The 26,955-nt window shown below is 43.2% G+C and overlaps 1 protein-coding gene and 1 pseudogene across 1 annotated transcript; both read left to right on the top strand.

Annotated features, from left to right (window-relative positions):
• Positions 1-11,872: 11,872 nt before the first annotated feature.
• Positions 11,873-12,659, top strand: LOC112939847 (uncharacterized). The gene is made up of 2 exons (XM_026027375.2): positions 11,873-12,052; positions 12,176-12,659. The coding sequence occupies exons 1-2, from the start codon at positions 11,918-11,920 to the stop codon at positions 12,416-12,418; spliced, it is 378 nt and encodes a 125-aa protein (XP_025883160.1). The 5' UTR covers positions 11,873-11,917; the 3' UTR covers positions 12,419-12,659.
• A 3,971-nt stretch (positions 12,660-16,630) lies between these two features.
• Positions 16,631-18,096, top strand: LOC4344982 (BTB/POZ and MATH domain-containing protein 2-like; annotated as a pseudogene).
• Positions 18,097-26,955: the final 8,859 nt, after the last annotated feature.

Here is a 26,955-nt window from a genome sequence, read left to right as displayed (position 1 = left end):
GTCCACTGGAACGCTTTCACCAATCCATCAGCGCAAGCACGGAGCTCTGCTTCCAGCGCTCCAGAGCATTTCTGCAGAGGCCTGCAGCAAGCAAAAATGGGTCCGCCGGAACTGTCTCTGAGGATTGCCCCGATTCCTCATAACTCATTAATGATGCATAACTCATTAATCTGTACATAACTCATTAACTGTATTAAGCACGAATGCATATATATTTTAGCGTTAAAATTCTATAGTACTGAAATATCTTCAGATTCAAATGTAAATTCCAAAACAGGAAGAGAATAACGTGTGACCCTCAATTTTGGAAGACAATTAATTAATTTGTATCGTGACTACATTTTCCTGCTGCTTATCTGTTGGTGAGTTGTAACAGCTATCCATGAATTACTGTAACTAACAATTGCATGCCTTCCATATAAACACATCAAGAAATCCCTCTTCTCCATCCATCCATCCAAATTTAATCTCTAGCCCTTGCTAGCTACTCCTTCCGTTTCACAATGTAAATTATTCTAGCATTTCCCATATTCATATTGATGTTAATGAATCTAGACATATATATTTATCTAGATTTATTAGCATCAATGAATATAGAAAATGCTAGAATGACTTACATTGTGGAACGGAGGAAGTAGCTAATCAATGGATGCACCTCTCGAGAACAACCAGCCCGCAGTCCCAGAGGCTGATGCACCAATGCCACCGACACCACCTCGTACGCGCCCTGTGCCCCAAAGCACAGCAAGCTTATAAGCCGATGCAATGTCCAGATAACTTATCGGCTAACACCCCGATAAAACACTAGCATAAACCTATCGGCTTAACAAGATCTATATTATCAACAACAATCTAGAAGGTCGAACCTAACCGACACAGCACGAAATTGTATATGATAATTTAATACTCGATGAGCCGATAGATCTATCTAATATGATGGATATAACAAATCTATTTAGAACAACATTGTGATTCTAGAGATATATCGGCTAAGACAGAAGATCGGACCTAACTAAGACAGTCCTAACTAAACTGATGCGTCTCTAAACACAATGCAATTAGAGATAGAGTTCATAAATCAGGTAGGCAAATATATCATCCAAACCAGAGCGATCCAAGAGATCGAAGCGATGCAGCCTTGAACAACACCAACGTAGCCGATAGATTCACCAAGGCCAGCGGAACGTATGACTTACCCCTTCGCCGGAGATCGAACTGAACTGACGCAGCCCCGCGTCAGGTGCCAAATTCCGCCGGTTGATAAGTAAAAACTTCGGAAAAGAGAGTGGTGATGCGCCGAGAGTAGTTATATTGATCGAGAGATACTTTACAATGACCCCGGGTGTACATATTTATACCCATGGGTAGATACTCTTCCTTGTAGGACAAGAAAGAAACTTTCCTAAAGATAAAAGGAAAACACAAAGTCCTTATCGGACACTAAACATACTTTTCTAAAGATAAAAGGAAACTAACAAACTATTCCTAATTAATAGATAACTTGTCATGTTACATCCTCCTTGAACTCGGTCTCTTCTAGATAAGTTTCCTTAACCGAATCCTCCAAGAATCCGACTGTTGGCGACTTGATAATTCTCATCGGCTGATTCCGAGATGCCGAAGCTGATAGTGACTAAGCCGATGATGATTTCGGGCTTACACCATTTTGGCGTTAACACCCATCCCCAAACCTTCAACCTCTCCGTGCGGCAGGAAGAATCGTCTCCCACTGACGTGCCTACCGTTTCCTATCGCGGCTAGCGGGTCTCTCTTCTCCGGCACGTAGAGCCTGGCATGCAAGCAGCAGCAGTGCCTGATTGAGGAAAAAAACATGGCACGACAGCGGCCATGCCTACAATAAGCTAGGTAGGTCATGTCCAATTAATGAAAATAACGAGATAAATTAAGAAATGGACACAACTCATTATTCAACTTTAAGTGCCTTTTGCAATCACGGATAATTTTGCAATCAGTTAACACAAAGCACAAATACTTGAATGGAGAAGTTTTTGAACGAAAAGAATGGAGAAATGCTCCGAGTGCATCCAATGCGGCCAGCGGGAGGCTTGCCATCGCGGCGACCACCATAACATGGATTCGATCTATAGCTAGCGACGAACCAGGCAGTGAGCAGCAGTACGGCCGTGCCGGTGGTGAAGGACGGCATCAAGGCAGCTTGGGCCTGACCTGAGCGCTACCCCACCGTTGCCTATAGGCCAGCCGGACTCTGACCCTGCTTGAGTTCCGCCCAGTTTAATGTCTAGTTAGCTGCATGATTCGATGAACATACTACATGCGCCGGTGATGCGGCCGGCCTGCTGCTCACTGCATGGTTCGTCAATGGAGAGGGAGAAGATTTGGGGATGGGGATCGATCTAGGAAGGAGCACGGAGAAGAGGAAACAAGGTAAGGGGTCATCTGGAAATCTGTATAGAGGATGCGGGCGTTTTTCTAAAAAGAACACCCCACCTACATCGTGTCCGTCAGATCAGGATCGGAGGGTTTATAACAGCCGAGTGCATGAGTGCAGAAGGTTAGGTGTGTGCATAGGATATGTTGCCCAGTTGAAAAGAGGAAAGCTGGAACGGGCACAAGTGATATTCCATTGTATGTGCAGCAGCATGCACACAGAGATGGCAGCAATGGCGGAGAGGCTCCACCTCCGCCACCGCCTCCGCCTCCACCACCAGCAGGTGCTGCAGCTGCTGCGATAAACTGAACCAACAGGACAGTTGATCTGATCAATACATGCATGATGCAGAACGAAGTGTGTACTAGATTTTAACTTGTTTATGAACGTTTGGTGTTCTTGTGATAAGGGGGTGTGGAGATTATGGGTACCCCATACCCACACGGCATGGTTATCCGACTAGTTATAGGGGATAACTTATATCTATGTAATATGTAACAGATCATGACTTGGGTGTTATGTTTCCTTGTATATTACGGAACGGCCTAAAGTCCTGATTTAGGAAACCGATACCGTATTGGTTAAGGTTTCTATCTTGTAATCCTGCCCCCCATCCTATATAAGGTGGGCAGGAGGCCCTCTAGGGGGCATATATGAGACAACCTGATCGTCAGATCAATACACACCCGGCGGATTCAAATCCCCAAACAGGAGTAGGGTATTACCTCTCATTGAGAGGGCCTGAACCTGTCTAAATCCTTTGTCTCCACATCCATCCACTTTTAGGTCTCGTGCGCTACCCCGTTTTATTATTGCCGAATTCATGTTTCGACAGTTGGCGCGCCAGGTAGGGGTTGCGTCGAGTTTCCTATCAACGAGCACGATGGAATTAACTTCATGAGTCGCCGACTTCGTTTTCGCTTCGGGAGTTTTCACTTCCTTTCCGTCGACCACTTCTTCAAGCTCCTCTTCTCTGACTTGATCCAAATCAGTCAGGGGGAAACTCAATCTGATTTTTATCATTATTTATCATATTGATTTTTAATCTCAGATTAATCTCTTGCTATTTTTTGTTGTTGTTCGCATATAATTACGCGGCACTATTGAGGCGATTAATGCTGGTCATGGAGTCGAGGCGTCTCAGCTTTCCGGTCGATCGGCCGCGAGTCCACTCTGTCGGCTTGTCTTCGCCACCGCCATTGCTGATAACAACAACGACTTCACCGCCGGCCTGCCTCCGTCGCCGCCGAGTGGTGCCTCCGTCTACACGGCTGGCCTATTATGCCGCCGCTGTTGGGCGTCTACGACTTCACCGCCGGCCTGCCTCCGTCGCCGCCGACTGGTGTCTCCGCCTACACGGCTGGCCTATTATGCCGCCGCTGTTGGGCGTCTACGACTTCACCGCCGGCCTGCCTCTGCCGCCACTGACTGGTGTTTTTGCCTATACGGTTGGCGGACTCCGCCGCTGTTAATGGGCTTCATCATCTACACCACTGGCTTGGTTCCACTAGCGCTGACTGGTGTTTTTGTCACCATTGATGGACTGCTTTATTCCCACATCGGCTACTTCTGCTGTCATCGAGGGAATACGACAAAGCTAAGTCATCATTTATTTCATTCTTTATATGATATTTTGTCTTTTCCTTTGCCTCACTACATCAACTGGTTCGCCGTTGACTAGTGAGTCGGGGGCTATAGATGTTATATCGTATTTTTTAAACAATTTTCATAATATTTATCTTGATTGCTTGCGACATAATCTGAGTACAAAAGTACCTATCGAGTTATGGAGTTCTATCTTCCTATGCTTTCCGTTTGGTTTGCCAATGGATGGTTGCCTTTGGGCCGATTCCTAGCACCCGGGGGCTCGTTGGATGGACCGAGTAACGCAAGGTGCCAAGTATTATTCGGAATAAATCAAAAGCATAGAGATGAGATAAATTTATTTTCTGCTCTTAATAATTGCAAAAGTACCCGAGTAGTAAACTCCGATCCGTGAAACTTTGTTCCATTAATGACGAACTCATGTCACTCATATGCATGTTTGGGAAGTGCTTAGGCCGACTCCCAGTGCTTGGTGGCTATGACTAGTCGGGCAGAGTGTTTAAACGTAATGAGTCATCTGCTCGGGGAAATCAAAATTAACAAGAGAAGAAATACATATTTTAAACTGCTTGAATTTTTCTCGAGTATTATATTTATATCAGATACTACTCATCCTATATGTTTGTTCTGCAGGATCCAGATCCAGATATGCATAAAAGGGATTCATGGCTTTAAGCTTATCTCTTACGCTACAGGAATGGATCAGTCAGAACATCACCACCGGCTCGCCTCGACCGCCGCCGATTGGTGTTTCCGCCTGCACGGCTGGCCTTTATGCCGCCGTTGTTGGGCGTCTATGTCTTCACCGACCGGCCGCCTCGTCCGCCGCCGACTGGTGCTTCCGCCTGCACGGCTGGCCTATTATGCTGCCGTTGTTGGGCGTCTACGTCTTCACCGACCGGCCGCCTCGACCGCCGCCGACTGGTGTTTCCGCCTGCACGGCTGGCCTATTATGCTGCCGTTGTTGGGCGTCTACGTCTTCACCGACCGGCTTGCCTTCGCCGCCGCCGACTGGTGTTTCCGCCTGCACGGCTGGCCTTTATGCCGCCGTTGTTGGGCGTCTACGTCTTCACCGACCGGCTTGCCTTCCCGCTGCCGACTTGTGTTTCCGCCTGCACGGCTGGCCTTTATGCCGCCGTTGTTGGGCGTCTACGTCTTCACCGACCGGCCGCCTCGTCCGCCGCCGACTGATGCTTCCGCCTGCACGGCTGGCCTATTATGCCGCCGTTGTTGGGCGTCTACGTCTTCACCGACCGGCTTGCCTTCGCCGCCGCCGACTGGTGTTCCCGCCTGCACGGCTGGCCTTTATGCCGCCGTTGTTGGGCGTCTACGTCTTCACCGACCGGCTTGCCTTCGCCGCTGCCGACTGGTGTTTCCGCCTGCACGGCTGGCCTTTATGCCGCCGTTGTTGGGCGTCTACGTCTTCACCGACCGGCCGCCTCGTCCGCCGCCGACTGGTGCTTCCGCCTGCACGGCTGGCCTATTATGCCGCCGTTGTTGGGCGTCTACGTCTTCACCGACCGGCTTGCCTTCGCCGCTGCCGACTGGTGTTTCCGCCTGCACGGCTGGCCTTTATGCCGCCGTTGTTGGGCGTCTACGTCTTCACCGACCGGCTTGCCTTCGCCGCTGCCGACTGGTGTTTCCACCTGCACGGCTGGCCTATTATGCTGCCGTTGTTGGGCGTCTACGTCTTCACCGACCGGCCGCCGCATCCGCCGCTGACTGGTGTCACTGCCTGCACGGCTGGCCTGTTATAACACCAACTGATGCTACCTTCTTCACGGCTGGCTACATTGCTGTCACTACTAATAGGCATCAGTATCTTCAACACAAGCTGCCTACGTTTGCCATGGCTGCCGACTGGTTTCTTCACTTCCATGGCTGCATGATTCTGCCAGTGTTGATTGGCCTTATCTTCTTCACCGCCGGTCGTCTCGTCTGCTGCTGACTAGTGCCCTCACCTCTACGTCTGGTTTATACAGCTACCACTACTGATGGACATCATCGTCTTCCGTTGCCGACTGGTTATGCCGCCGCCGACTAGTGCTTTTATCTTCACAACTGCGCGTCTTCGCTACCAGTTTGCTTCTGTTGCCGCCGACTTGTGTTCACTTCATCACGGCGATGCAACTTTGTCATCATGGTGGAGCGACTTCATCTTTATTATCTTCGGCACTGGCAAATTCTATTGCTGCTACTTCGCAAGTTTTACTACTTCACCAACCACGACGTCTTTGTGAACCTCGACATCTCGGCATGCAATGCCATGATATTTTACTACAACAAGTGACTCTCCAATATTCAGGATTTCTACTTGGACACCTTCAACACATATCTTCAATCAAGCAATGACTACTCGACGACAAGAAGCTATAATTCTCGACTCTATGTTCAGTTGTTTCCCAACTAACCAAAGAGTCGGGGGCTACACAAATATAAGGCTCAAAATTTGACAAATTTTATGTCAAGCTGAAGAAATCAATTAATCATCCAATGAGTCAACTCCAGGAGTCATTATCTTCATCTTTGCTTCGGAACAGACATTCTACTTCAACAACTTCAAATATTTCGGTTTAGACGAGTTGGGCAACAACATCAACTCTCCTCCAATTATTTGTCTTCACGGTTGGCCTACTACGCAACTGCCGATAGAGGATCTCATCGTTATCATCGGCTGCTACATCGCTATTGACTGGATCACCGACATCGTCATCTTCATCAACATCTTGTCAAGCCTCATCAACATAGCCTACTCTGCTGCCGTTGATGGGAAACTTCATCATCATAGTCAGCTATCTCTGTTGCCGCTAATCATCATTACCGTCGGATGCGTTTGTCGCCGCCGATTATTTTCTTCATCTTCATGATTGGTGGATTTCGCCATCACCGTTGATGCGCGTCTACGTCTTCATCGTCGGTTTGCTTTTGTCACCACCGACTGTTCTTTCGTTGTTGTTGGGCGCCTACATCTTCACTGCTAGCTGACCTGACTGTTGCCGACTGGTTTCTTCGCCTCCATGGCTATGCGACTTCAGTACTTTTGATTGGTATCACTATCTTCACTACCACCAATATTTTTGCCACCTCTGGTGGGCAATATTCTCTCTATATTGGTTGTCTTGTCTCTATGCCAACTGCGTCAGCTACCATCAATGAACAATTGTGACTACGTGCTCAGGGGCTTACTAGCTCAAATACAAGTATTATATCTTCAATTTGGACTTGCTCCGGATACATGCAACATGAATTCATGATCATGGGTCTATTTTATATGCTCAAAGACTGGACTATTTATTATTCCCCGTAAGGGTTATCAACTGAATACTTGCGCCAGTCGGGATTCGATTGTTACATCTATTTTGGAGTATCCCATAAGGGATAACCACTCAGATCAGAAGCTATTCATATGAGCTACGCTTGGTCTATATTACCCGGAAGATTTGTTACTCGGGAGCATGTTATATGCGTCATCCTTTAAAGGGTATCGAAGGCATATTTTTTTGCCTAGGCCTAATATGTCTGCAGCCCATATTTTCAGGTGTGGCCTGTCACGTTCTTTTAGGGACTTAGGCACTTTTTGCTTAGGCCAAAGTGCGCGTGATCAAGTGCCCAATACCTTAAAATCCTTTTATACCGCAGTTACTCAACTTTTTAGGAGTTGGTACAATGCATCTTAAAAGGTGTCAAACAGTAAAGCTTTATATAGCTGCCCCGCTGACTTTTTAATATAGTCATGGTGCTGTTTGGGTTTTTAAGCAATTGATTGGATACAATATCGTTGCTTTTTGCCACGTAAGTGTGCATTTTTATTGACCAATATTATGGCTTAGGCTGATTATATATTGTGGTCATTTTTCAGGCGGTTGGTAAATCCTTTATGAGTTTATTTACTCGGATTTTATACCACATATGCCATATATTTCCAGGTGTGGTGGAACCATGTGTCTTCTAGGGACTTAAGCACGTCTGTTAAAGCAGTGTGCGCATGGCGTATGCCCAATACTTTGGAAATTTCTTTATTCACAACATACAAGCTTCTTTATAGCTATTTTGCTATGTGAATTTTCAATAATGTAGCCAACTTTAGGTTACACTCATCATATTTTACAAAGCAGTCGGTATATCACTTGGATCATATTATTCAGGGATTCACACCGCATATGCTACATATTAATATTAAATCGCTTGGTTGACTATAATTATCAAAACCACTCGGTTGGTTGGATTATTTATTCCTTGACTATATGTTTGGTTTGTTCGATTAACCACATAGTCGGGGGTTACACCTATTAGGTGCATCTAGTCGATGCACCTGACTATATTTTTCAGCCCTCCACAGTCTTCAGATTTGGTAAAAGTACTCGGGAGACCATGACGAAGATGATTGAAGCACTCGGCTTTGGAGTAATCTAGTTCGAGAGAAGGTTATCTTTCCGACTGTGAAGGTCTCAGGGGCTACTGTGGAGATTATGGGTACCCCATACCCACACGGCATGGTTATCCGACTAGTTATAGGGGATAACTTATATCTATGTAATATGTAACAGATCATGACTTGGGTGTTATGTTTCCTTGTATATTACGGAACGGCCTAAAGTCCTGATTTAGGAAACCGATACCGTATTGGTTAAGGTTTCTATCTTGTAATCCTGCCCCCCATCCTATATAAGGTGGGCAGGAGGCCCTCTAGGGGGCATATATGAGACAACCTGATCGTCAGATCAATACACACCCGGCGGATTCAAATCCCCAAATAGGAGTAGGGTATTACCTCTCATTGAGAGGGCCTGAACCTGTCTAAATCCTTTGTCTCCACATCCATCCACTTTTAGGTCTCGTGCGCTACCCCGTTTTATTATTGCCGAATTCATGTTTCGACAGGGGGATTGTTTGATCTTAGAGTGGTCAAACAGTACCCTTCTTTAGCTATAAATTTCTCGTATGAGTAATAATCTGAAACATATATTTTGTTCGATGAAACTTACTTGCTTCTTCAAACTGAGAAATGTTGTACTCCATAATTCTCTACAAAATATTTTGCTTAATGGAATACTTGGCATATATCTTTATTTAATGTGCTCTGTGCTGTAGTAGTTATTATGGATTTGATCCAAAATGGTCATGCAGTATACCTTGCTATATCTCTCTTTAGTTGCAAAATTGATTTCAATTTCCAGTATCAATAATCAAAAGCATTATTTTGTTCGATGAAAAATTTTCTTGCATTGGTTAAACTTCATAATATTGTACTTGCATATTCTCTGGTTTTTTAGTATGGGAGCATTTTGGTATGGAAGATTCGTTACACAACAAACAAACAAGGATCTGGAATGGGTTCCATACATCGTCATTTTGGTGGCAGTACAGGAGGTTAGGGTAGACAGAAATGCAAGAATTTTTCAAAATGAAATAACAATATGCCAGGTAAAATTAATCACGGGAAAGATTGAGGAGCAAGAACTTGATGAATCCCTGGGACAAATAAACACCTCTTTCTGTTTAGCATAATCACCTATAACACAGGAGATCTAGTATAGACACATTGTCTAAATTTCTGCATTTTGCTTAATTTTTCTCTGCTGTACTCTCACTACTGTGAACCTCACTTACCTAGCATCTCTTTCGTCCCCAGCTCTATCGACGAAAACAAGGTAAACCGAGCACTGACTATACTCAGTTTCTAAAAATAACTTCATAATTATTGAACACATACTAACTGTATAATATGTTTCCCCACGTGTGCGCAGTAAATTCTTTCAATATTTGTGCAGGTGTGTATTTCATGATGACCTTAGTATTTATTTCCCCATAAATAACCACAAAATGAATATTGGTACTTCAGTTTGTACTGAAACTATATTTAATTATATTGTAAAATCATTAATGAGTTATGTAATTGACGGACATAGCAAATACCTGCTCAATTCAATGGATGCCTACGGTATAAGTTAGAATGCAGCATTACGAGATTATATTCGTAACAAAACTTTTTCAACTGTTTTTATGCATATTCAACCTAAATGTTTTTTTTTTTGACAGCGGAGCAAATGGTGCCCCCCACTCCCCAATCCTCCTCTTTGTATGTAGTCGACTAGCATTATTTCAGACTCATGTGATAAGTTTGGCTCAAGGGAGAGGAGGGAGTATATATGTCAAGATCCATCGGTGTAATTATGTAAATGCATTTACAAATTATATGTACTAGCCACCTGCGAATATACCACCACTCATTTAAGCGCTCCAATTCTATTGTCCATCCCACACAAGGATTGTGCCCACCCGATCAAGATAGTACTTAAAAAACACAAAATCCACTTCCAACTACTTTTCTTCGTACATTGCTTCCCGGCATCACGCGCATGTTCCCGAGTACGTCTATTCCCGATTTTTCTTTGCCTTCCTTCGTGTACTCTGATTAGGAGAACTATACTGAGAAGGATAGCAAGATCAATGGATAGATTCAATCCAAATACCTGATCATCGTCTGTAGTTCCTTTGGGTGATCTCAGTTATAGTTCCTTTATTGGCCTAGCGGCGGATGGTCATGCTTAGCGGCGTTTAGTTCGATGCTAGCTAGCCTTCTTGGGGTCTTTGTGTTCGTGCTGTCGTTGGCTTGTTGCGTGAGTGGTGGTTATTTTTCTTCGCATTCCTGGTTATGACCTCCCAAGGTTGTAATCTTGTTTTTTTTTCCTGCTTTATCAATATAAACTTCGCACTATCTGGTGCGAGTCATTCGGAAAAAAATACCTGATCATCGTGGGCCTCAACCATTGTTTAATTCGGTAACAGATCTAGCTGGTGGTTGCTGCTTGTCAATCTGAAACCAAATTAATGATGTGTCATTTGCTGGTATAGAGTATAGACAACTAACAGCAGCCGTTGGATGGTAGCTTCTACGTACTCTCCATAAGGCCTTATTCAGTTTGGAGGGGATTGAAGGAAAATAATTCCACACCACAATAGGTGTAAAATTAATCCACTCTAATCCTTTCCTCACGAGGATTAACCGAACATGGCATGAGGGATTAGGGGATAGAGATGCAGATGAGATGCCCCTTCCGCCGCTGGAGATTGCATCCCATCGATGTCACCAGATAAGATGAGATGGAAAAACTTATTTTGTGATCATATGTTTATTTCCCGTATTCTAATTTCTAATCTCATCGGATTTAAAAAAATTTCTAGTATCATCCTTATTGTTAGTTAAAAATCAATCAAAATTAGAGCTTTTATATATGTTGTTATGCTAAGTAACTAACTGCAAACGTATGCATGTATAGTGCTCCTATGCAATGTTTCCATCATGAATTATCGGCTATTCATAGATCAATCGGCTACCCATTGATACTGGTAATTTTCTATTTTGATAGTTCCTCTTCCAACTTTCCCAACTATATTGTGCTTTCCACACAAAACACAATACAATTATGATAGTATAAGTTTCCCACGCGATATGAGATTTGATTACAATAGCAGCAATTTGTATATGTAGAAAAAGAAAACCAAAGAAAAATTATAGCTAGCGTATATATAGCGATCCTAATATTTCAATTTAATAATTAACCCATAATAGCTCTTGTTCCGCTCGATAAAACTCAAAGCTCTTATATTGCCTACACATTGTAAACTGAAACTAAGCTCTCATATTGTCTTTACCCATTGTAACTTCCGAGTATTTTTTTTTAAGTCTAATTTAAATATAAATTCCAAAACAGGAAGATAATGACTGGTGATTCTCAAATTTGTAATACAATTAATGCTTATCTTTTGGCGAGTGGTGACAGCCAATCATGAGTTAATGCAGCCATCTCGATTTCCGTCCTATATGAACACCCCAACACAGATCCCTCTTCTCTCATCCACCCAACTTATCTTCTATCCCTAGCAAGCAAGCTCTAATCCATGGCGGCGCCTCAGGGGAACAACAACCAGGCTGCAGCTCCGGCGGCGCCGCCTCCGCTGCCGCCGCAGCCACCGAGGCCGCCACTGCGACGGCAACCGCTGCTGGACCAGCTCCCGAGACGCCTGGAGCATGAGGTTTATATATATATCCTTGTTCCGATTTGATGGATCGATTTCATCCATTTCTTGTGATAGATGTTCATGCGTTAATGAGCAGATCGTGATGGTATTTTATGGATGGCTTATATATATGTGCAGATCAGCAGGATTGATGGTCGTATCAGGGAGCTAGAGGATGAATGCTACAGGCTTGTCTCTGAAGGACATGGGTCGACGCTGGTGATAAGGTTTAGGATTGAAAAGATGGAAGCTTTGAGGGCAAAGCTGATATCCCGTTACCTGCAGCAGCAGCAGAACGACGACGGCGGCGATAGCAATGGCGGCGACTCTCCGCCTCCGCCTCCGCCTCCAGCCGCCGGTGGTGCCGCTGCGGTGAACTGAACCAGCTCATGGGTGGTGCATGGTCAATCTGCAATTCTGCATGATACAGAACGAAATCTTATATATATGTGCCTTTGTAGCATATGATCTGAATCATGTACTGGTACTTAATAATTTGTTTATGCTATGAATGTTTGGTGTACTTTTGATAATGGATTTGATCTTAGAGTGGTCAAACAGTACCTTTCTTTAATTATAAATTTCTAGTATGAAATCCAAAACATGTTTTTGTTTGGTGATCCTTGCTTATTCACAAATATAGTACTCCATAGTTGTCTGCAAAATATTTTTGCTTAATCAAATATTTAGTTTTTTTTTGCCGATAAACCATTTTCTTTATCTACAAAAAGTAGTTTTGTGTTGTTCAACTGTTGGGAAACTCTGTGCTGTAGTATTGATTATGGATTTGATCTAAAATGTTCATCAGTACGTACCAATATTAATTACATTTTCTTTCTTGTAGCAATAACTCTAGTTCGAAGAAAAAACCCCTTTGCTTTGTTCAAGCTAGTTATCTGGCTAATTTGTTGATGAAAGCTAGCTGGGCCTTTATTATATCCTCCCTTTATCATAGAAAAAGCTTCCACTGCACAATAATCCTATATATTATTGTGAAAGGAAAAATTAGAATAGAATATGCTATATATTTTTCAGAAGGCTAAGCCTCATGCGCTGGTATGTGGATAAGTACAAGACGGCTGAAGGAACCAGCAGTCCAAAATGTTTATGGGATCATTCACCAAAGTGTCTGCCTGTTGCTACTTAGCTACGATAAGAAATCCATGCGTGCTATCTATTTTAACATCAAGCGCTCACCGGAGGCTACAACCTCAGATCTCGCTGGAGACAGCCGCCACCGGTCCACCAATATCGAAACAGACACCCTAGTTGGTGGAGGGTTGACGAACGCCGGAGATGGGTGGGAGGGTAGCCAGAGATTGTAGTGAGAGCACTCGCAATGGTGGATTTTGGGGGGTCATGGTGGTGGATTTGGAGAAGATATCTGGAAGAGAGGTGAGTGGTATGGGTTATTTTCTTTTCTTTTCTCCCCTCAAATGCCCTGACTAGTCAAAGTGTGTGCGGTGGAAAAATAGTTGGTGCCCGAAGTGAAAGTGGTGGTGCGGAATGTATTTATTCAGCGGGATTTCAATATTGCGGGAACCCAAAAGTGTGCCCTGACGGGCAAACCACGTCAATTCGTATATATCGTTACTATGGTGAAAGAACGTAGAGTAAGACCTTTTATGATCAAATAAAATAATTGATAACAAAGCTGGACTATTTCAATATTTTCAATCCAGTGAGCACTAATAATTCAACATTTGAATGCAAGATTTTAACACGGAATAGGAAAAACGTGGAAATAGATTGCAATACTACATGATCTCAAAACATAGGAACAATAGAAGTAATATCGTGTTAGCTGGTGCATAAGAATTTAGAATTGAAACACAGCAATTTTACAGGAAATCCTATGTGTGTGTGGGAGAGAGAGAGAGAGAGAAGAGAAGAGAGAGAGGGGGGGGGGAAGAGATAATGTGCATTGGACTTAGCTAGCATAGGAAAAATGAAACATGAGATATGAGCTCATGTTAAATTTCTTATGGAGGGATGTAGGGAAGCAATCCATACGAATCTTACAATCCTCTTCCTTTGTTCCAAAGGGTCTAACATACACAAATTTTAAATATATTATATGAAAATTAACTTATAGCTCATAAAAACTTACAAAATTGCATGCAGAAAGGTCAAATTTAGATTAAAAAATAAAACAAAAACCACCTATAACAGAGAAAAAAAAACACTTACATTCTACAATGAGTAATTTCATGTGACTGAATTTCAGCAGCACTCCATTGGGCCACTTGTGCATTCTGGCCTTGTGGGCGTTGCATTTGTAGGTTCGAAACAAATAGGTCGCCTTGCCTTCCTCACCGTCTTCTCCTCCTCCTCGTCCGCCGCCACCGCTGGCGGCCATCACCGCAATGTTCGTCTGGTCCGTCACTTCCCCCTCCTCCCCTCCTCCTCCTCTCCAATTTCTGAAACACCATGCTCCCCCTCTTGCAGCGGCAAGCATGGCGGTGCCGAGGAGGACCAAGTCGATGTCCGCCGTGAAGACAAAGCAAGGCGTGCACGTGTTGGAGGTCCTGGGGTACAGCCGGCACAAGGGCATGGGGGGCGGCAGCTTCATCAGATCCGGTACACCACCAGTGATCGGATCTTTGGTGACTACCCCTTACTGTCACGAAAAGTTAGAATGCCGTCCCCAAGAACTTTGTTGACAGTATGCCATCACAAAACGCCTATCACACTTGATTGGTCACGAAATCCAATATTTGGTGACGGCAAGCCGTCACAAGTTATTTAGTGACTGTATAGCAGTCACCAAAAGGCTATTCCCCTCATTTTGTTGTTTTGGCTATTTTACTGAGAGTAATGTGTTAGCTGTAGGGAAAATCTTTTCATTTGGCAGGGGATGTTTGTATTCACCTAATTATTCTTTTTAGTGATAAGCGATGTACCAATCAATAGTATAGTGACTGTAGCGAATCTAGAATTATTTTAGAGCCTGGGCTAACTTCACTAAAGCTATTATTTACTATAGAAATTCTATCTCAATTTTCCTAATTATATGAAATTTTAGTGGATTATCCACCGACGAGCCCGGGCAACTGCTTGGGGTTGCTGGGCAATAGATTCGTCACTGAATAGTGAGGCGTATGTGGATGTGATGACACAAACCCAATCTCTCAAAGGTGCTCAAAAGGATACGATGAGTGTGTGCACGTTTATAAGGATGAGTATGCGCGTGAGTATATGAGTGCCTAAATTATACCATGTTTCTAAAAAAAACAATAAAGGTACTAGGCAACTGATGAACACAATGCCCCGTACACCGACAACATACCTCAGTGAGAGTAAAAAAATAGGATCATTGGTGTTTACCAATGTAGCCACACACCAATTTATAGAATCCGTCTGTTTTACAAAATCTGAATTTAGATTCATACAAGTAATTCCACCTTATAGGCTTATACCACATTTTGATTTTCTTTTCTATCTCGCTTTGCATCACAAATAGCAATCCAACCTAAAAATCCATGAGAAAATATAGAGAACACTATTCCGTGGGAACGGGATGACTTAAGTCACTAATGGTAAACGCTATTTCGATCAGAAAGACGATGCGCGCATGATTTTCACAGAGTGCCGGCACTATGCATGTGTTTTTCCTTTTCTTGCACAAGATTTTTACAAACAGGTCTCCGGCCCATGTGGACCGTTTGGGCATGTGAATCTGTTGGCCTAACTACAATTCATCTATACCTGGACCGTTCATGTGACTTTTTTTAAAACTTTTTTTCCCTTTTTTCTCGCTTTGTTTTTAATTTTATTTTATTTTTGGTTGTGATGCTTTTAAGATTTAGTATGGAACAGAAAAATTGCATTAGCATAATTATAATAATCGTGTAATACACACTATTTTTTTCTTTTTATTCGATACCTATAAATATCAGATCCAATACGTGAGTATCACGTATCAGACCCGATATCTAAATATTAGATCCGATACATATAAATATTAGGCCTGGTACCTATATGTACCCAGATCCAATACCTGAGTATTAGACCCGATACATATAGATATCACGTCCGATACCTATATGTACCAGATCCAGTACCTGAGTATCAGATCCGGTATCTAAGTATCAGACCCGATACATAAAGATATGAAACCCGATACCTATATGCGTCAAATCCGATACATGAGTATCAGGCCCAGTATCTAAATATCAGACCTCATACATATAGATACCAGACCAGTTACCTGAGTAAATATTAGACCTGGTACTCATATGTACCATGTCTAGAATTTAGAATTTAGGTAACATGTATGTCTAATATCTAAGTATCATGTACAGTACATAGATGAATCATATACGGTACCTAATACTTACGAGGCATATGTGCATCACACATCGTAGGAGACCTGTACGAGTATATTGTTTAATGACATGGTTGGAAATGGGAGATTGGAATGACGAAGCGCTAGAAGCAGGGGAGGTGATGTCAGCGTTATAATTGATCTCCCGTTGAAACAGAATCCTGTGGTGTAGTAGTTCTCAAAATCCATGGGCCTAGCCCGGCCCACTTAAAAAAGCCCATCTATCAGTCAGATAAAAATAATCAGAAAGAGGTAAAAACGAAAAAAAAAAAGACGAAAACAACTCCGCTGCGGTCTCATCGCCGTCGTCATCGCCGCCGCCGCCGCCCCATTCTCCGGCCATCCTCCGAAGGTTCGCTCGCTCCCATGGCTTCCCCTCCACTCCCCACTACTTCTTGCTCCAAATGTGCTTTCTCTTTTTTCTCTCACCCCACCCTGACATGTTGCCGTTGCTTCTTGATTCCCTCCCCACCGGCAATCCACCCTCGCCGCCGCCGCCTCACCAGATGGCGCGCGCAAAGACGGTGTCGAAGTGCATCACGGAGACGGCGGAGGGAAGCCACGTGTTCAGCATCACCGAGTACAGCCAGAAGAGGGGGATGGGCGTCGGCAAGTGCGTCCGGTCCGGCGCCTTCTCCGTCGGCGGCCATGACTAGGCCATCCGCTTCTACTCCGACGGCCATGGGAGCTCCGATTACATCCACGTCTACCTCGATCTCCTCAACAGAGGTGTCGAGGTGCACGCGTCCTCCGACCTGAGGCTGCTCGACCACACCACCGGCCTGTCTACTTCAGTGACAAAGACATTGCCCAAAGTGTTAAGCTGCTATGATTCCAGTAGTTTTGCTTCATTGGCTAATTGGTCGAGGCATCGGCGTATCTCCGCGACGATCGCCTCGACATCGAGTGTGTTGTCACTGTCATGAAAGAGCCACGGGTGTCTCAGACCAAATCTTCCCCCAAAGTCGCGGTGCCGCCGTCAGACATCGCGGCGCATCTTGGCAAGCTGCTGGAATCGAAGGAGGCGGCCGATGTCACATTCTATGTCGGGGAGGATACCTTTGCGGCGCACAAGGTCGTGCTCGCGATGCGATCACCGGTCTTCAAGGCGGAGCTCTTTGGCCCGATGAGGGAGGCGGGGGCACAGGTCTTACCCATCAAAGACATTCAGCCTGATGTTTTCAAGGCCCTGCTCCATTTCATCTACACTGATTCATTGTCTATCATTGATGATCTTGTGGGAGATGACCGTGGTGAAATGATTCGGCACTTGCTCGTGGCCGCGGATCGTTACGCCATGGAGAGGCTGAAGCTGATATGTGAAAGTGACCTCTGTGAGAATCTTAATGTGCAGACTGTGGCAGCTACCTTGGCTCTAGCTGATCAACATCATTGTGCGTCACTCAGGGATGCTTGCATTGAGTTTATGTCCTCTTCTTCAATGGATGATATTGTGGCGACACAGGGGTTTGTAGATCTCAAAACAAATTGTCCTTCAGTCTTGGTGGATGCATTTGTGAACATGAGTATGCTCAACAAAAGGTAGACTAGCAGCTTCCTGTTTAATGAACCTGTTTATTTATTAGGAGTGAGTTTTCAAGGTAGTCAGGACCTCAGGTCATCAAAAGCTAAAGCTATTAACGGTTAGTTTAGTATTTGCATGAACACCTTGCTACATATTTATCTGCTGAGGACTTGATGAGATGAATATATATATTAAATGTCTACTTCCCTACAAGCTTGATGTTTTCCCACTAGGATTTCTTCTTAGTTTTGAAGTTAGCCTTTAGCTGATCAGTACAACTATGACAAGCTTAAGGATGTTTGCCTTGAATTTTATGACCGCTTCAGCGGTGATAGATACTGTGTTGGCAACACAAGGTTATAAGAATCTCAAGAAAAAAAAGATACACTTCTGTCTTAGTTGATGTATTGGAGGAAAGAATCAAATGTTATAACGCATGAGCGGCACAACTCTATCTTAGACTGTCTCTGGTTAGTTTAGTTTTTGACCTGAATGAGTAGATTGCTAGTCTTTGATTTCTAGAGAGCAGACAATCTTTTCTTGTGGCATCATCAGTGATCAGCTTGGGTTCTTAAATGCATGATGAGGAGCCTCATCATCAGTGATCTACCTTTTGCTAGAGCAGCTCATCCTGAATTGAACACATGGATGAGGAGCCTCATTATAAGATTACCTATCAGATTTTACTGGCTACAAGAGTTTTAAAGCATGCTCTCTTCTTAGATAAACTCGTACAAGAGTTCTAATGGCTAGTTTGATCAATAATTTTTGGGTAAATCTTACTGGTTTTATCTGTTGATGAACTGAACATATGAATCGTTTTGCTTCTGTGAAAGGTCTATGTTCCAATTATATAACTTTTTTCTTATAATATTATATGCAACATATTTGTTCCTGTTTATTCCCATGCTTAATACTGCATATCACAGTCCAGATGGTCTAAATCGGATGTAGATTTAGTGTTTTACACTGTTATGGTCTCATGCACATCAACAAAACAGAGTCAAGAATAATATAGGATGCAGTTGTTTAGTGGATATGGAATACTAAATAAATTGGAATTATGTTGGTGCTGTCACTGGGGTGATTGTATTTTGGTGGAAATTCATTTTCACCATTCCGATTGGTTATGAATTATGTGATCAACAACCTCAGAGAGTTCTTAGAGGGAGAAGATGGGTATCGTCCAATACAGAGACTAACTTAAAAATAGCTTGTAGCGTTAGGCAAATATTCTACATCAGCAATCACAAAGTTACCAGCTGTAATATGAAATACTTGAGCTCCATGGTCTTAGTTGACAATGTTGAAGGGATAAATGATGTTAACTGAGGGCCCTGTTTAGCTCTTAGGCCTGTGCATATTGTTATTATCTTAAGCCTATGTTTCTATTGTATTTCAGAATTGAATTTTTGAAGTTTTGATATTTGAACCCTGCAATACACTGTTTCATGACTTAATAAGGAGCACGCCTCTTGTTGTACAGTTATGTGGTTTTTTAAGCATCATTGTACATTCATGCGTTGAGAACACATTTTACATTAATATCTTATGAAAACACAAACATGTATCAGTACTTCGTTTTTCTTTTTTGGAGTTACTGTTAAATGCTATCCCCTCTAACAAAACTTAAAGGTTGATACACCCTTTATAACTAGTTAGTACTTTTGCACGGAATTTGTGAGATACTTGGACTTGGTACTTTATCTGAACCTGTTCTGGTCTGTGAACCAGCCTAATTATCATCTATACCATCTAATACATGTTGAGATAGTGAGATTCTGAAGTATGAATTGATATGCTTGGTGTTGCGATGACAATATTCTGTAGCAATATGAATCAGTATGCTTGGTGTTGAGATGATGAAATTCTGTAGTAGTATGATTCAATATCCTTGGTAGATTTAAGAGTAGAATTCTACTCTCCCGTTTTTTAATGTTTGACACCGTTGACTTTTATAGATAATTAAATTTGTCCATTCGTCTTATTGAAAAAATATATAATTATTATTTATTTGTTGTGATTTGTTTAATCATTATAAACACATTGAGCAAGACTTACACTATTTTAATTTCCACATGGATATAATTCAATCCCACTGACTAGCTGAGTGCTGAGACCCGATGTATCGGTTGATACCCAGTTCCTATGGGCTCGAGGAGAGAACATGTTATGTGGAAAATACAAAGTGAACTGGAATGGGTCTGTAGACCAAAAGAGCTAGGATTGCTCGACTTGCAACTCTTCTCTTGTGCCCTACATGTCAGATGTCTTTGGTACGAATGGACATAGCCGAACAAACCATGGCTAGGGTTACCAGTTCTGTGTGATGAAGACATTGCACTCTTTAATGTTGCAATAGAGATCACTTCAGAAATGGTGCCAAGTATATAGACATTCAAACCCTCAGTTGTAGTACCAACTCTCTTCCAAGTGTTGATGGCGGGGGGGAGTACATGATAGTCAAAGATACACTCACCGGCCAGCAATAGATGGGTCGCGGAGTTACAATCCCTACTCTTCACCACTTTGCAGCATTTCCATGAATTTGTCTATCTTTGGCCTTTCTGCACATGGTGCACCTCCAACAAATACCGATGACACGATCCGATGGAAATTCACAGATATTACATCCGGCACAACTGATGACGAACAGGAACAAGTGTCTAAGGTCGCTGGCTCCATTCTAAGTACGGCCCAGCAACGGCCTGTTCGTGTAACTAGGCCCAACCCGAAGTATAAGGGTGGAAACTGGGTTAACTAGCTGTATATAAAGGAGAGAGAGAGAATCGGGAGGGAGGACATGTAAAGACAGAATTCCCAACTCAATACAAACTCAATCTCTCTCTACAACTCTGTCTTTCTCTCTGCTTCTCTTCCTCTATTCCTCTCAAACTTTCTCTGATTCTCTGAAAATATCTTACTTCTCTTCCAAGTTGGTAACATTTGGTATCAGAGCCGCAATCCTGGAGAAACCTCAGTTCAAAACTCGTCTTCAGATCCAAGTCGACGACATGGCGAAGCAAAACGAGGGATTCGAGAAGACTCTGTTGGAGATTCAAGCGGCAATTGGAACCATGGTCGTCAAGCAAGGAGAGACACAAGAGATGCTGCTCAAACTGGACAAATCTGTGGCGGGATGGCGACCTCAAGTTGATGCTGCTGTACAAGGGTTGTAGCACGACATGTAGGAGCTGAAGCTGCATGTCCTCAAGTTGGAGAAGCAGAGCGAGGAGGGCGGCAATTCGTCGAACACCTCGCAGGCGTCAAGGGTGACGGAGGAAGGGGGTCACCAAGCTCCTCTGCTTCCTACGCCCAGCACGCCGCCGTTGTTTTCCGGAACAGCGGCGAGCGATCTTGGTCCAGATGGCCACCGCGTCACAAATTTTCACCGGGGGAAGGCACCGGGGGTAGTTCATACTCTCGGGCCACCTCCGGTCAAGGGTACGTACCAGATTCCCACTGAATTTTCTGTTCCTCATGGGGTTGAGTTTGGCGCAAATTCGAGTCGGGGAAATCGGGATTTGCATGGGGAGCAAGGGTTCAATCATAGGCTACCGAAGTTGGATTTCCCTCAGTTTGATGGTTCGGATCCACAGGGTTGGAGGATGCGTTGTGAGCATTATTTTGGGGTTTATGGAACTCATCCAAATTTGTGGGTTCGGGTAGCCACCATTTACTTCATGGGGAGGGCAACGTCTTGGCTACGTTCATCTCGTGCTCATGAAGTTTTTGTCGATTGGAGTCGATTCTGTGAAGCGGTGAACCAAAAATTCGATAGAAATCAACATCGGCAACTGATTCGACAGCTTGATCAGATTAAACAAACCGGTTCAGTGAGCGAGTTTTATGAACGGTTTGATGATCTGATGAATCAGTTGTTGACGTATGATCCTATGTATAACACTTTGAATTTGGTTCACCGGTTCATAGAAGGGTTGCGTTTTGACATTCGCAAAGCTGTTTTGTTACATTGTCCCGAGGATTTGGAGTCTGCTCTGGTTTTGGTTCTATTACAGGAGGAGTTGTCTGAGCGGAATCAAGAGCAAAGGAAATTTGTGGATGGATCGCAGAAGTTTAAAAATGCATATCCATTACCATTGCCACCAACCAAGGTTTTGAAATCTGAGGAGAAGAAAGGCGGAGAGCTCAATCGGGGTACTAATCTTTCTGACAAGGTTAGTGCACTTCGATCGTTTCGTCGTGCACAAGGTTTGTGTTACTTATGTGCAGAAAAGTGGTCGCCGACACATAAATGTTCAGGAACAGTTCAGCTTCACGCTATTCAGGAGCTCTTTGCACTATTTCCTGACAATGCAAATGAGGATCAGGCTGGCATATCTTCTGAAGATAGTGATTCTTCCTTGTTAGCTACGTCAGTTCATGCAGTTCAGGGTACTGATTCTCAGTCTACCATTCGGTTACAAGGAAAAATTCAGGGGTTGAATATACTGATGCTTGTAGATTCTGGTGGTTCGGCTAGCTTTGTCAGTGATCAATTGGCTGACCGTCTTACTGGAGTTCAGTTCTTAGCTCATCCTCTGTCTGTTAAAGTGGCCAATGGAGAGGTGTTGCATTGTCAGAAAGAAATGCCTTCAGATGAATGGTTTGTTAGTGGTCAGAAGTTCTTGACCACATTTAAAGTGGTGGCCTTGGGAGGTTATGATGCAATCTTAGGCATGGATTGGTTAACTAAGTATAGTCCAATGCAAATTGATTGGCAGCATAAGTCTATTCACTTGACAGTTATGGGTCATGAGGTTTTGTTGCATGGGGTACAGTCCAATACTTCTGATTGTGCCTTGATTTCTAGTCAGCACTTACAGCATCTGCACAGTATCGACTCAGTGGCAGGTTTGGTTCAATTATGTGCTACCCTCAGTGACTCTACAGACCAGTTATCCTCAATTCCAGATGCTGTCCAGTCTTTGGTACAGGAATTCTCTCATCTATTTGAGGAACCCAGTGGATTACCTCCTGCTCGAGATTATGACCATACAATTCCTCTAATTCCTGGGGCTGTGCCAGTTAATGTGAGGCCTTACCATTATACACCTGCCCAAAAAGATGAGATCGAAAAACAGGTTAAGGATATGTTACAAAAAGGAATTATTCAGCCAAGTGCTAGTCCTTTTTCTTCACCTGTTTTGTTAGTCAAAAAGAAAGATGGCACATGGAGGTTTTGTGTGGATTATCGCCATCTTAATGCTATCACTGTCAAAAACAAGTATCCTCTTCCAATAATTGATGAGTTAATGGATGAATTGGCTGGTGCTTGCTGGTTTTCTAAGCTTGATTTGCGTTCGGGGTACCATCAAATTCGGATGGCAGTTGGTGAGGAGGCTAAGACAGCTTTTAAAACTCACAATGGTCATTTTGAATTCAAGGTGCTTCCCTTCGGACTTACGAGTGCTCCAGCTACCTTCCAGGGTGTGATGAATACAGTTTTAGCTGATCAATTGCGTCAAAATGTCTTGATCTTTGTTGATGACATCTTGGTATACAGTCGCACTTTGGAGGAGCACAAGAATCACCTGCGTCAGGTGTTTGAGACTCTGAGTAAGCATCAGTTACGAGTCAAATTGTCTAAATGTTCTTTTGCACAAACTCAACTGTCTTATCTAGGGCACATCATTAGTGCTGATGGAGTTTCAACAGATCCAGAAAAGATTCAGGTGGTTCGGCAATGGCCAGTTCCTGTATCTGTTAAAGATGTGCGTAGCTTTCTAGGTTTGGCAGGGTATTATTGCAAGTTTGTCCGACATTTTGGCATCATTAGTAAACCATTAACTGAGTTATTGCGTAAAGGGCAGCCTTTTATCTGGACACAACACCATCAAGAAGCTTTTGACACTTTGAAACAGAGTCTGATATCAGCACCGGTGTTGGTCATGCCCGATTTCCAGAAAATGTTTGTGGTGGAGACTAATGCTTCTGACCGAGGTATTGGTGCTGTGCTTATGCAAGATCAGCATCCGGTGGCATTTTTGAGTAAGGCTTTAGGACCTCGGACTCAAGTTCTTTCCACTTATGAAAAGGAAAGTCTGGCTATTATTCTCGCTGTTGATCATTGGCGCCCGTATTTACAACATGATGAATTTTTAATTCGCACTGATCACCGCAGTCTGGCCTTTCTTGATAACCAACGATTAACCATCTCTTGGCAACATAAAGCAATGACTAAGTTGTTGGGTCTTCGTTATCGTATTGTGTACAAGAAAGGATTGGAGAATGGAGCCGCAGATGATTTATCTCGTAGATCTTCTGATGGTCTTCCAATTTTAAGTGCATTATCTGTTGGTTTACCGGATTGGTTACAGGATGTTGTTTTGGGTTATAAGTCTGATCCCGAAGCTCTTCAGCTTTTGCATTCTTTTAAGGAAGGCACATCTCATTCTACTCATTTTGAGTTGCAGAATGGTATTCTTTATTTCAAGAAACGTGTTTGGGTGGGCAATAATAGGCAGCTTCAGCAGCAAGTTCTGGCAAATTTGCACACTGCTGCTCTAGGGGGCCATTCTGGAATTCAAGTAACCTATCAGCGAGTTAAGCAGCTGTTTGCTTGGCCAGGTTTAAGGCAAACTGTGCAGGATTTTGTGCAAAGTTGTGCAGTCTGTCAACAAGCTAAACCTGAACATGTGCCTTACCCAGGGTTACTACAACCAGTTCAAATACCTGAACATGCTTGGCAAGTCATATCAATGGATTTTATTGAAGGATTGCCCCGTTCAGCCTCTTATAATAGTATTTTGGTGATTGTGGATAAGTTCACTAAGTTTGCTCACTTCCTGCCTTTATCCCATCCTTTCACTGCTGTGTCTGTGGCGCAATTATTCATGGACAGAATTCATTCTATACATGCACTACCGCAGGCCATCATTTCTGATCGTGATCGAGTGTTCACCAGTATTTTTTGGAAGGAATTGTTTCGGCGTTCTGGCACTCAATTACGAATGAGCTCTTCTTATCATCCACAAACGGATGGGCAAACGGAGCGCGTGAATCAGTGTTTGGAAATGTTTCTACGCTGTTTTGTTCATGCCTGTCCATCTAGATGGAGCCAGTGGTTATCTCTTGCTCAATTTTGGTACAACACTTCATTTCATTCTGCCTTGATGTTGACTCCCTTTGAAGCAATGTTTGGTCATAAACCTCGTCATTTTGGGCTCTCGGTGGATTCTGTTGGGGTGCCTAGTGCATTGGAATGTTGGATGCAGGATCATCATAACATGCAAAGCTTGATTCATCATCATTTGGTTCGAGCTCAACAACGAATGAAGAGTCAGGCTGATTCTAAGCATACTGATCGCGTGTTTGCGGTGGGTGATTGGGTTTTTATGAAGCTTCAACCTTATGTGCAGCAATCTGTCATGACTCGTGCTAATTAGAAGTTGGCTTTCAAGTTCTACAGGCCCTTTCAGATTCTTCAGCGCGTGGGTTCTGTTGCCTATAAGTTACAATTACCTGCCACCAGTTTGATTCATCCAGTGGTGCATGTGTCTCAATTAAAGAAAGCAGTAGCTGCCTCTGAAGTTGTTCAATCAACATTACCACGTTTGGATCCTGATTCTGGGCATCTGGCTACTCTAGTAGAGGTTCTTCAACAGCGGCTACGTCGTCGTGGTGATAAAATGATTGTTCAAGCTTTAGTTCGCTGGTATGGTACTTCGTCATCCACCACTTCTTGGGAAGATCAGGAGGAGTTAAGGCATCGCTTTCCTTCTACCACAGCTTGGGGTCAAACTGTGTTTCAAGGAAGGGGGAATGTTACATCCGGCACAACTGATGACGAACAGGAACAAGTGTCTAAGGTCGCTGGCTCCGTTCTGAGTACGGCCCAGCAACGGCCTGTTCATGTAACTAGGCCCAACCCGAAGTATAAGGGTGGAAACTGGGTTAACTAGCTGTATATAAAGGAGAGAGAGAGAATCGGGAGGGAGGACATGTAAAGACAGAATTCCCAACTCAATACAAACTCAATCTCTCTCTCTACAACTCTGTCTTTCTCTCTGCTTCTCTTCCTCTATTCCTCTCAAACTTTCTCTGATTCTCTGAAAATATCTTACTTCTCTTCCAAGTTGGTAACAACAGAGCACGCCAATATACTGCAAAATCAACATATCGGCTCCAATTCGAAGGTGCAGTTGCAACATATTTCAAAAATCCCATCCGGGATACATAGACCCCGCCAAAATATTAAGTTCTTTTCATGGCTAATAATCGAAAATAGAGTTTGGACAGTACACATGCTGCAAATCAATTGACCAAACCAACTACATTGTTGCTTTGCCGAGCAGCACAAGAAACAACGATCCAATTACGTCCGCATTGATGCCTTTCCAAGAGAATCTAGGAAAATGTTGGCATATGGTTGCAACTACACATCAAACCATCAAAGTGGACAAACTACGCAACCATGCAAGAGTGGTGGACAACAAGAAGCTATGCGCAAAACACGCCAAAAAGCCACACAAAATGATCCAAGCTATTTGCACATGATCAATCGAGTATTAAATACAATAAACTTGAAAATGAATATACTTGATTTTTTTAAAAAAATATATAGAAAACTTTTGCACGAATTAAGCGTATTGTTTAGCGGTTCGAGAAAAGTGCTCATGAAGAACAAGGAAATAGCTTATCTGACTAGCTAATTAGAACTCAGGCTCACACTACTACAAAATGGAAGAATTGTAGGAGGTCAGAATCAGTTTTCACATACGAATAAATGGACCGCTTGCAACCATAGGCTATTAAAAATCGAAAATGTTTGCAGGTAGTTTTTATCCTACCTGAAAAAGCCTATTTTCACATATGGGGGCACTACCATTCCCAAAATATTTCTGTCATACCTCGTAAAAAGACCTGCCATTCCCAAAGATAAAATCAATTGAGCCTTCAATGAAGCACTCACTAAAATAGCTCCAGCTGGAAATTCTTATTATTTTCGCTTGTCCGTCTTGATCAATGGGCTTTGGAGCCAGGGAGACATTTTAAGTGTACCAAAAAAATGCATTAGTAGAGGCTAATTGAACTCTCTTGCTATATCAATATATATATGGCATT

The sequence above is a fragment of the Oryza sativa genome, chromosome 8 (assembly GCF_034140825.1).
Source record: "Oryza sativa Japonica Group chromosome 8, ASM3414082v1".
Lineage (NCBI taxonomy): Eukaryota > Viridiplantae > Streptophyta > Magnoliopsida > Poales > Poaceae > Oryza > Oryza sativa.
The sequence above is the reverse complement of the archived record's forward strand: the minus strand, read 5'-3'. Positions and strand labels throughout refer to the sequence as shown.